Genomic DNA, 12,108 nt, shown 5'->3' on the forward strand with positions numbered 1-12,108 from the left:
GGGATGATTATCTATAAATGGGGATAATTTTCATTTGCAGCGTTGTTACAAGAGGTAAAAGCCTCATGAATGAAGGAACCACATGAATGTTAAGTACTCAGCAAATTAGAGTAAGAATCCAAAGGACAGTGTTTCTCCGCAGACCCCTGTCTGTCTAGCAGGAAGGTGCTGTCCCAAAAGCCCACCCCGGGAGACTCCTGACAAACCCTCCTGGGCTCCTAAAGCAAGTGGGAGCCCTAATCAAGGAAAATCAAATGTTGTCTGGACCTTTGGGTCTTTGCAGGATGGGTGGGACTGCCTGAGCATCCCCTTGCCCTTGGCCTTTACCTCCTCTCATTTGTTTAACAAACTCAGCACATCCTAGTTTGGAAGCAAAGCTCATGGAGTCTAATTAACATTCCCCAAGCTTCCTTCACATCCCTCCAGCCTTCACAATTCTGCCATATTCACATTCCACCTGCCCTATTATTCTTGTAATATTTTTACTGCAATAGACTCGCCTTTATGTAAGCACATTTTATTTTAAAAGTAATTTTGTATCACAGCCATAAGTGGAAATCTTGCTGTTACTTGCCATGAGGAGACAGCAACAATGCAAAGAAATCAGTGAAACAAAAACAATGGCATTCAGTACTAGCCGGCACTCCTGTTACCTGCCAGAGATGCCCGTCCTGGGGGTAAGAGTCCACTTTTTGGAAAAGGAAGTTCAGTAGGGGAGTGCTGCTGAAGATTGTTTGCATTGACCTGAGACTTTGCTGGTGGAGTTCTCAGGAGAGGTGGGTAAGAATTGAAAAGGGATTCACAGTGCCCCTCTGACTCAATGCCTTTCGATGTCCTGAATGAGCAGCACATGAATCTTCTCTTGGGTAACTCTGACATCTCATTTAAGAACACACTGGGCAAGGTGGCTCATACCTGTAATCCCAGCACTTTGGGAGGCTGAAGGGGGAGGATCACTTGAGCCCAGCCGTTCAAGATCAACCTGGGCAACACAGGGAGACCTTATCTCTACAAATAATTTTTTTTTTTTAAGACAGAGTCTCGTTCTGTCACCCAGGCTGGAGTGCAATGGTGTGATCTTGGCTCGCTGCAACCTCTGCCTCCCGGGTTCAAGCAATTCTGCTGCCTCAGCCTCCTAAGTAGCTGGGATTACAGGCGTGTGCCACCATGCCCAGCTAATTTTTGCATTTTTAGTAGAGACGGGGTTTCACCATATTGGGCAGGCTGGTCTCAAACTCTTGACCTTGTGATCGCCCACCTCGGCCTCCCAAAGTGCTGGGATTACAGGCATGAGCCACCGCGGCCGTCCTACAAATAATTTTTTTAAAAAAATTAGGTGGGCATGGGATGCATGCCTCTGGTCCCAGCTACTCTGGAGGCTGAAGAGGGAGGAACACTTGAGCTCATGAGTTTGAGACCAGCCTGGGCAGCATAGGGAGACCCTGTCTCTACAAATAGATGTATATATATTTTTTTTAATTAGCCAGGTGTGGTGGTGCATGCCTCTAGTCCCTACTCAGCAGGCTAAGGTAGGAGGATCTCTTGAGCCTGGAGTTTGAGAGTGCAGTGAGCCATGACCACATCACTGACCTCCAGCCTGGGCAACAGAGCAAGATCCTGTCTTACGAACTGGAAAAAAAATAAAAAATAAAAAACACACACACACATAATCGCCATAGTCCTCAGGATCAGGTCCCTGTTCACCAGTCTCCAGCCATGTGATTACTTACAAGTTCAAGTGCGATGGGCGAGGTCCCTGGAGTCACATCACATGAGCTCCTCCACAATCAGTCTGTACAGCCTTATTTTGCCTCATTTATGGCTGTGCTTACAGCATCACTTGGAGGTGAGTTCTCTTTGACAGATGAGGAACCTGAGGCACGAGAGGCAAAGTGACCTGATAAATGGTGGGGCTGGGATGCAGACCCAGGCTAAGCCCCTCTGTGGAATAGCTGAGTTAGGAAGTGCAGGATGGGCTCCTAAAAACAAAACCTTACAAGTAGTGACCTTATGATCCACCAATTCCATTTCTGGGTATATACTCCAAAGAATGGAAACAGTGACTCAAACAGGTACTTGTACACCCACGTTCATAGCAGCGTTATTCATAACAGCCAAAAGGCGAAAGCCACTCAAGGGTTCATTGACAGATGAGTGGATCAGTTCTGCTATATGCATTCAATGGAGTATTACTCGCCCTGAAAAAGGAATGAAATTCTGACATAGGCCACAGCATGGACAAACCTGGAGGACACTGCACTGGGTGAAAGGAGCCAGACACAAAAGGACAAATAGTGTACAATGTCACTTACATGAGGTTCCTAGAGGATTCAAATTCAAAGAAGTAGAAAGTAGAATGGGGCTTTCCGGGAGCTGAAGGAGGGGAGAGTGGGAAGTTATTGTTGAATGGAAAGAAAGTTTCAGTTTTGCAAGATGAAGAGTTCTGGAGATGGATGGTGATAATAGTTGCACAATAGTGTAAGTATGTTTATTATACTAAACTGTAGACTTTAAAATGCTTAAAATAGGCCAGGTGTGGTGGCTCATGCCTGTAATCCGAACACTTTGGGAGGCCAAGGCGGGCTGATCACTGAGGTCAGGAGTTTGAGACCAACCTGGCCAACATGGCAAAACCCCATCTCTACTAAAAATACAAAAAAAATTAGCCGGGTGTGGTGGCGGGCACCTGTAGTCTCAGCTCCTCAGGAGGCTGAGGCAGGAGAATCGCTTGAACCTGGGAGGCGGGGGTTGCAGTGAGCCGAGATCGTGCCACGGCACTCCAGCTTGGGTGACAGAGTGAGACTCCATCTCAAACAAACAAAAGAAGGCTAAAATGGTAAATTACATGTTATACATACAAAGCATCCCTAATTCAAACATCCAAAATCTGAAGTACTCCGAAATCCAAAACATTTTGGACACATAACGCTACAAGTGGAAAATTCTATGCATAGATACTTAATGCAAACTTTGATTAATGCACACAATTATTTAAAATATTGTATAAAATTACCTTCGGGCTATGTGTATAACATGTATATGAAACGGAAATGAATTTTGTGTTTAGGCTTGGGTCCCTTCCCCAAAACATCTCATTACATATACACAAATACTTCAAAATCTGAAAAAGTTCAAAATTGGAAACACTTCTGGGTCCAGGCATTTCACGTAAGGGATACTGAGCATGTATTATCTTGGGCTACAACTTTTTTTTTAAAAAAAAAGGAGAATTGTGGGATGTTCAGAGGGGCTGTGACAGGGAACTCAAAGAAGGGATGGGGGCCAGGCACAGTAGCTCACACCTATAACAACAGCACTTTAGGAGGCCGAGGAAGGGAGGATTGCTTGAGCCCAGGAGTTTGAGACCAGTCTGGACAGCATAGCAAGGCACTGTCTCTACAAAACATTTAAAAATTAGCCCACATGGTGGTGATCACCTGTAGTCCCAGCTACTTGGGAGGCTGAGGTAGGAGGATCCCTTGAGCCCGGAAATTGGAGGTGACAGGGACCTATGATGATGCCACTGCACTCCAGCCTGGGTTATAAAGCAAGACTCCATCTCTGAAAAAAAAGAAAAAAAAGTAGTTAAAAATACGTTTTAAATGAAGGGATGGGGAAGAGAGGGAGGGCTCCCCAAGGAAGGGTCATTTCTGCTGAGACCTGATGGGTACTGGCCTGGCCACTTTCACCTTTGGACCTGTGTTCTTTCAGCTCCCCTCTGTGGACCCCATGACCCCCAGTTCATGTCCTCTCCGCCCCTCTCTTCTCATTAAGCTGGGCAGGAGAGGACCTGGTGGCCCTGCATGAGCAGCAGCTGGAGTGTGCAAAGCAGTTCTGGGCCGCTGACTGATTCCTCCCAGCGGGGCTTGGTGCTGCTAGGCAAGGGTCTGCAGACCACTGGAAAGCCTCGAGGAAAAGTGAGGGCACCTAGCCCCCAGCCAGTTTGCTGGATGAGAGGAGACAGCCATGGGCAACCTCTCAGGCCTGAGTCTTCAACTTCGCCCCCACCCGGCCCGCACCAGCAGGACCCTGTATGTGGATGAAGCTGTCTGGCTAAATCTGTCAGTCAGAAATCATTCATTGAGGCGTCTCCCCCAAACTTAGCTCTGTGCCAAGTCCAGGGGCAAGGCTGGCATCCTACAAAAGATAAGAGCATGACCTTGGCTCATAGGGGACAAACTGACAGCTATCAAGAAAACCAACCTGGGCCAGGCACCGTGGCTCACGCCTGTAATCCCAGCACTGTGGGAGGCTGAGACAGTTAGATCACCCAAGGTCAGGAGTTCAAGACCAGCCCAGCCAACATGGTGAAACTCTGTCTCTATCAAAAATACAAAAAATTGAGCCAGGCATGGTGGCAGGCGCCTGTAATCCCAGCTACTCAGGAGGCTGAGGCAGGAGAATTGCTTGAACCGGGGAGGCAGAGGTTGCAGTGAGCCAAGATTGCACCGTTGCATTCCAGCCTAGGTGACAAGAGTGAAAGTCTGTCTCAAAAAAATAAAGAGAAAAGAAAATCAACCTGACTCTCAAGGGAGTACAGTTCTCTAGGTGACAATGCTAACTCCTGGATTGGGTTAGAATTCCAGACGATCCAGAAATTTCCAGACATATCCAGAAATTTCATCTCCCTCATTTGGTAAACTATGGATTTTGGAGTCTGGCAGACCCAAGTGGTGGTCTCCATTCTCACGCTAACTCCTAACGTGGCACCTGCCTCCTGAGACCTTGGGACAGTTAAGTAATGAGATCACATTTGGATAGTGCTTAGGCCATAATGAGTGTTTATTTTTGATTTATTTACTTTTAGAGACAGGGTCTCACTCTGTCACCCAGGCCGGAGTGCAGTGACACCTTCGTAGCTTACTGCAGCCTCAAACTCCTGGGCTCAAGCAGTCCTCCTGCCTCAGCCTCCAGGGTAGCTGGGATTACAGACGCAAGCCACCCTGCCCGGCATAATGAGTATTTCACATGCATCTGATAGCGTTACTAGTCTATGAGAGTCTACAGGACCAAGGAAAGAAATTGATTTGCCCAGGCCCCCATGGCTGGTTCATAGCAGAAGCAGGAATTTGAACCTACCTCGTTGCTCTTTATCCAGTACTCTTGTCACCACACCCCACCACCTTTTCTAAGCCCATTGAGAGCAGGGGATTCTTTCTGGGCACCAGACAGCTCTCAAGTTGAATCACCAGAAAACCTCTTTTGAAATTTCCCACTAGGAAAAAGGCATCTCCCACCCAGATCTCACAAAGAACCTTGAGCGTGCAGGCTTTCTCCCCCAGTAAGACTAATCCCACTCCCCTGCAACGCACCTGCTGCTGCTGTGAAGCGTTTCCTCATCTGTGATCATGAGTCACCCTGGAACCCAGCGGGTCAGAGACAGACTGCTCTTCCCACTTTATAAACGAAGAACTGACAATCAGAGAGGGCCGCTGTCTTTCCTGAGTCCACACGGTGCAAGGTTACATTCTAGACCCCATCTCTGAATCCCAGTCACACCTTCCCAGGCAGCACAGAAGCTGGGCTCCAGCTGGGAGCTTCCTAACCCAAGCCCCATTTGTATATAACCTTGTTTCCATGTCTCTTAAGTTCCCAAGACCCAACCTAACCCTCTTAGTTGGAAGCAAGTCAGAAAGTGCCCCTTGCAGCAGCCGGAAGTAGCCCTTTCAGAGTATAAATAGAATCGAGGGCTTTGTTGGTAGAATAACTATTCCAGTCAAGCAGCTCCTTCACATTTGTTATTAATTGTGGTCTGGGCAGACGCTGCAGAGGGAAATTCCGGTTGTAGATGTTTATTTGCAAGCAGCGGGCTCTAGAGTACACACAGCCCTGGGAGCCAGTGCAGCCTTGAGGTAGAACTCTGGAGCTGGGCCTGTTGGTTAAATCCTGGTCATCGTGGATGAGCAGCCACAAAGAAATGATGGCTATGACAGTATAATTTATTGAGCATTTACTAGATGGCAGGCACTGTGCTCTCTCCTGGATGTGAACGTCCATGTGAGGTGGATTCTGTGATTATACATACCCATTTTACAGATGAGAATACTAAGGTTTAGAGAGATTACATAGCAAGTCCAAGGTCATTCACATCTGCCTGACCACAGGTCATGTTCTAAACCCCTGCACCTTGCTTTGTGCTCCCAAATCATTATTACAGGACACTGCTAATATGATCTTTGCCAGCACCACAACATTGGAACAGCCTTTTGACCCTTGCAAAGCACCTTCATCTCTGCTATGTCTTTAGAGCCCAAGGATTACATAGTCCTTGTTTGACCCACAGCGCTGCCAAGAAGTAGGGAGTTTGAGTAACGGAACTAACACAGCACAGCTATCTACTGGGGGAGCTCTCCGGGACCCCCCCATCCTCACCCTTCACACCTGCACTGCAAAAATATACTTGCTGTTCTCTCCCGATAAACCTGGCTTGTTAACATTCATCTGAAGTCAGCTTCTCCTGCTGCCTCTAATCACTCCGATTTTTCCACTTATTTTCTGTTTTGTGCCATGGGAATCTGATCACATTGTTAAATTCTTTTTTTTTTTTTTTTCAGCTGGACACTATTTGGGTTTTGGTCTTTCAAAGAGTTCCATGTTCATGAAGACCCAGATAGCTCTGACCACGTGTCATTGTTATCTGTCCTGCAGCTGAAAGCTGACACATTTCCTCTAGGGACGGATTTTCTTCTTTTTGAAATGAGGACAGTTTGATTGAACATGGTGACCATGACAGGGCTCTGGGATCACAGACTCACTCCATTCTCAGCTCAGCTACTTTATAACTGGGACCTCTCCAAGCCTCAGCTTCCTCGTGCCTACAGTAGAAAGATAATAACTCTGTTTTCATAGCAGTTTTGATAGAAGTGAATAAAATCATGCACAGAAATTGCTTAACACATAGTAGGCACTCAGTAAATGATTGATCTTTCTCCTGACTCGCTCTCTTCCCCGTCTGCCCCCCATCCCCATCTCCATTTCTCCTTCTCTGCATGTCTCCTTTCTTTAGATATTTTTGTTCCTTCCCACCCACCCCTTCCCCAGAATAGCTGTACTCAGAAGAGCTCTGGATTTTTTGTTCCCCGTTCTCTTTGCAGCTCCCCAGACTAACTGTCTGACCCAAAGATGACTTTATATTTGAGCCAATGGAGCTCTCTTGCTGAAGTGATTTGTCTTTGATTTCACAGGACTCCTGCCTTTCTCCAAAAGAAAAGCATCCATGTCTGTGTCTGTCTGTCTGTAAATCAGTTCTGCCTTTTAGAACCCTAAAGAGAAGTTGCAAAAGTCCTCAGCATCAACATCCAAGCCCTTTTTAAAGACCAGCATAGAGTCCTTACACCTATCCTCTATATCCCAAATCTCCACTTCTGCAGAGAGCAAGTGGAAGTATCAGGGCTGGCTTTGGACTCCACAACACTCAGCTTCCCCTCTCACCTCTGTCCTCACTCACTGTATGACCTGGGAAACATACTGACCTCTCTGAGACTCAGAGGATGATAATGAATTCTTCACAGCGTCAAATAACAGTGAATGCATAGGAGGCACTTAAGAAACAGCAGCTCCTCTGGATCAGAGCAGCCACTCTTCTTCAGAACACATTCATTAATTTGCTCATTCAAAAACTATGGCAAAAGATGTTCATGGCTACAGGGAAAAGCAAGGGTTAATCTCAAAGGCCCCATATACCTTAAGTGGATGGATGGTGTTTGGGATGATAAGCTCTTGGAGGCTTTACTGGTTGCATAGTTGGAGGGTTTGCTGTATGCTTGGATAGATGAATGGTTAGATATGGATGAGTGGACAGATGAGTAGCTAGATTATGATGGATGGATGGATGGATGGATGGAGGGAGCAAAGGATGAATGGTTGGATTTGGATGGATGAATAAATGCATAAATGAATGGGTGGATGGGTAGAGGGATGGATGGACAGATAAGTGGTTGGATTTGGATGGATGAATAAATGGATGAATGGATGAGTGGTTGGATTTGGATGGATGAAAAAATGGATGAATGAATAGGTGGATGGGTGGAGGGATGGATGAATGGGTGGATAGATGGACAGATAAGTGGTTGGATTTGGATGGATGAATAAATGGATGAATGGGTGAAATGGTGGATGGATGGATGAGTGGTTAGATTTGGATGGATGAAAAAATGGATGAATGAATAGGCGGATGGGTGGAGGGATAGATGAATGGGTGGATAGATGGACAGATAAGTGGTTGGATTTGGATGGATGAATAAATGGATGGATGGATGAGTGGTTAGATTTGGATGGATGAAAAAATGGATGAATGAATAGGCGGATGGGTGGAGGGATAGATGAATGGGTGGATAGATGGACAGATAAGTGGTTGGATTTGGATGGATGAATAAATGGATGGATGGATGGATGAGTGGTTAGATTTGGATGGATGAAAAAAGGATGAATGAATGGGTGGATGGGTGGAGGGATGGATGAATGGGTGGATAGATGGATGAACAGATAAGTGGTTGGATTTGGATGAATGCGTGGAATGGTGGGTGTATGGATGAGTGGTTGGATTTTGATCGATGAATAAATGGATGAATGAATGGGCGGATGGGTGGAGGGATGGATAAAGGAATGAATGGGTGGAGGGATAGATGGATGGATGAAAAGATACAGCCTTATTAATCACCTAGAATCAGCATCTCATCTAATACAGAAATACTGGAATAGCTGTTAGTCCTTAAGTGCATGCCTACCTGCCTGCAACAACTAACTTAAGAAGTATTTGGCTAGCAACAAGCAACTAAAAGCAATTGTTAGAAACTTTTCCTTCCAAACTCTAGGTATGGTCATATGGTGTATATTAGTGGTTCAGGGCATGATCTTTGGAATCAGACCTATGTTTGAATCTCAGCTTAACTAATTAAAGTAGTGTGACCTTGAGCCAATCCCTTGGCCTCTTCTAAGCTGTGGTTTCCTCATTTGGAAAGCGGGGATAATAGCATTACTTTGTAAGATCATTATAAGGATTAAATTATCTAATGAATGTCAAGGGCTGGTCAATGCTCAATAAAAGGTATTGTTATTTTACTGATCCCAAATGTGCCTTCCTGTAACTTTTGTTTCACCCAGAACCAGATGTGTGTCAGATACTGTTCAAGTGTTGCAGATTCTATGGTAAACAAGGCCAAAATAGCCGCTCATCTCTTGGAGCTAATGTTCTAGTGGTGTGTTCAGATAATAAGCAAGTAAACAGATAAACAGTTGCAGACAGTGTTACATGCTATGCAGAAAGTTGAAATCGGGTGAGGTGAAAGAGAATAAAAGAGGTGGTGGTGAGTCCCTTTTTTGGACTGTGAACTAATGAAGATGCAGTCATGCAGAGATCTGGGGAGAAGGTGTTCCAGGTCACAGGAAGCCAGGGAGAAGGTCCTAAGGCAGAAATGAGCTTGTTCGAGGAAGAGAAGGAAGGCCAGGGGACAAGATGGAATGTGAGACCCACCAATCAAGGGCAGAGAGATCTGAGTAGTTAGATCACTAGCCGTAGAGGCTGTGTAGTGTGATTTGGACATTATCTACGTCAATCTCGTCCTGTCTCCTGGAACTACGTAGAAAGAGCCTCGTTCATTCAGCAACCATTCTGCCTTCTGATGACAGCTTAGACTCCCAATGTCCTAATCCCCCAGCCCCGCAGTCTCCATCTCAGTTCTCCGGGTTTAGATGCTGGGACACTTGCAGTTACTACCCTGACAATGTCCTGGGTCCCATAAACCCAGAACTCGTAAGAAACTGGGTTGGACCCAAGCGAAATCAGGCTGAGGAAAGCTAGGAGATTTCTAGTTGAGATTTTAATAAACTCAACTAGAAAGTTCTTTTTATCTGAAGCAAGGGAAAGAAAGAGAGGAGTCTTTAGGGCTAATTTTCGAAATAAAAGATGTCTGGGACTATTTATCCAAGTGGATGTGGTATAGGATTGGATTTAAAAGAACATGATAGATGACAGTGGGTGATCTGTAGGCTTACTATTGCAGGAGCTTAAGGCAGGCCACAGGCACCTGGACCCTCATCCCCACTTGGCAACATGCTCCATGTTAGTTTTCTTCTCAGGCAACCTATCTCCATGTGGGAACAGAAAGGCTCATAGAATCTTCTAGTCTCCTGTGTAACAGAGAAAGAGCCTCTCACCGGGCACAATGGCTCATGTCTGTAATCCCAGCGCTTTGGGAGGCCAAGGTGGGCAGATCACCTGAGGTCAGGAGTTCGAGACCAGCCTGGCCAACATGATGAAACCCCATCTCTACTAAGAATACAAAAAAATAGCTAGGCATGGTGTTGCGTGCCTGTAGTCCCAGCTACTCAGGAGGCTCAGGCAGGAAAATCGCTTGAACCTGAGAGGTAGAGGCTGCAATGAGCTGAGATCGCACCACTGCACTGCAGCCTGGGTAACAGAGCAAGACTCTGTCTCAAAAAAAAAAAAAAAAAAAAAAAAAAAAAACAGAGACAGCCTCTCTTATGTAGCAGTTCTAACAAACGTCTAGCATTCTGTCTTATTGGTTAATTAACTTGGTTGAGACATATGTTCATCTCTAAATAATACTGTGGCTATGGAGAGTCAGCGTTCCCATTGGCCAGGCCTAAGCTATAGGTCCACCCCGGAAATAGACGATGGAGTTAGGTCTTCCCCACCCATATGGACTGAGAATAGAGGAGAGGATGATGATGCCGCAAAAGGTATTGGATGATGAAGCTTCAGTTATGCAAGATGAGTAAATGTAAAGATCCTGCTGTACAACATTGTACTAATAGGCAGCAGTACTGTAGTGTACACTTAAACGTTTGTTAAGAGGGTAGATTTCATGCTATCTGTTCTTACCACCATTAAAACAAACAATATATTGGATGCTATTAGAAGAAGGGAGAATGAATTCTTGACAGGCAAAAACAACACATGTATCTTACATTCACTAACTCGAAATTAACTGCTTCTTCCTCTGTGATTCAGAGATACATCTCATAGCTCTCACCTCCTCCTGCCTTGTTCAGTAGCTAAATATGTGTCCATGTGTCGCTTCCAGCCTTTTTAAGCTCCTCAGGATGGAAACTGTGTCGTAACAACCCCAGGGTCCCCTAACCCCTTTTGTGCCTGACAGTGTGAGAATCTAAGACGTGCTTAGTGGCATTGAATTATGTTTTAGGGCTCAATTTGATGACCGTGCCCCTAAAATAGGCCCCAAAAGAAGCACCAGAGAAACTTCCTGCCCCTGCAAAGGATAACAGAGCCTCACTTTCTCCTCTCTGGTCTCTTGGATTTTCCCTAGGTAAAGCCAACAAGAACGTGCAGTGGGATGAGGACTCTGTAGAGTACATGCCGGCCAACCCCGTCAGAATCGCCTTTGTCCTGGTGGTCCACGGCCGCGCCTCTCGGCAGTTGCAGCGCATGTTCAAGGCCATCTACCACAAAGACCACTTCTACTACATCCACGTGGACAAGGTGAGAGGCCCCTGTGATCGCCGCTTGCTGGGCTTCCTTCAGGGTCTGTCGGTCCCTCTCTGATACCCTCCTTCTGCATCGCTAGTCCGGGCTGCCTGCTTTCAGAAAAGGCTTGGAAGCTGACCAGCTGCCTCTCCACAGAGCATGTGGTCCTAGAGTGCTGTCTCTATGTGTGTGTTGGTTTCAAAGTTCCCAGCTGTGACTTACAGTTTTGTCCATAAATGCTGTTTTTTGGGTTTTATTTTTTATTTATTTATTTATTTTGAGACAGAATCTCGCTCTGTCGCCAGGCTGGAGTACAGTGGCGTGATCTCCACTCACTGCAACCTCTGCCTCCCAGGTTCAAGCGAGTCTCCTGCCTCAGCCTCCCAAGTAGCTGGGACTACAGACGCATGCCACGATGCCCAGCTAATTTTTGTATTTTTAGTAGAGATAGGGTTTTACCATGTTGGCCAGGATGGTCTTGATCGCTTGACCTCGTGATCTGCCCGCCTTGGCCTCCCGAAATGGTGGGATTACAGGTGTGAGCCACCGTGCCCGGCCCACAAATGCTGTTTCTTACCTCTCCCTTCTGCCCATTGCCCTCTTCCTGCCTCTCACATACTTTGTGGGAATAGCTTACCTGTATTAGTCCATTTTCATGCTAC

General features: G+C 46.1%; 1 protein-coding gene across 1 annotated transcript in view; it reads left to right on the forward strand.

Moving 5' to 3' along the window:
- Positions 1 to 12,108, forward strand: part of LOC105464267 (xylosyltransferase 1) — a 368,404-nt gene that overhangs the window by 262,740 nt on the left and 93,556 nt on the right. The window contains exon 4 of the mRNA XM_011711985.3: positions 11,289 to 11,461. Within this exon, the coding sequence (XP_011710287.2) occupies positions 11,289 to 11,461 (173 nt within the window). The remainder of the gene's footprint in view (positions 1 to 11,288; positions 11,462 to 12,108) is intronic.

Source organism: Macaca nemestrina, chromosome 18 (genome assembly GCF_043159975.1).
Source record: "Macaca nemestrina isolate mMacNem1 chromosome 18, mMacNem.hap1, whole genome shotgun sequence".
NCBI classification, from domain to species: Eukaryota; Metazoa; Chordata; class Mammalia; order Primates; family Cercopithecidae; genus Macaca; species Macaca nemestrina.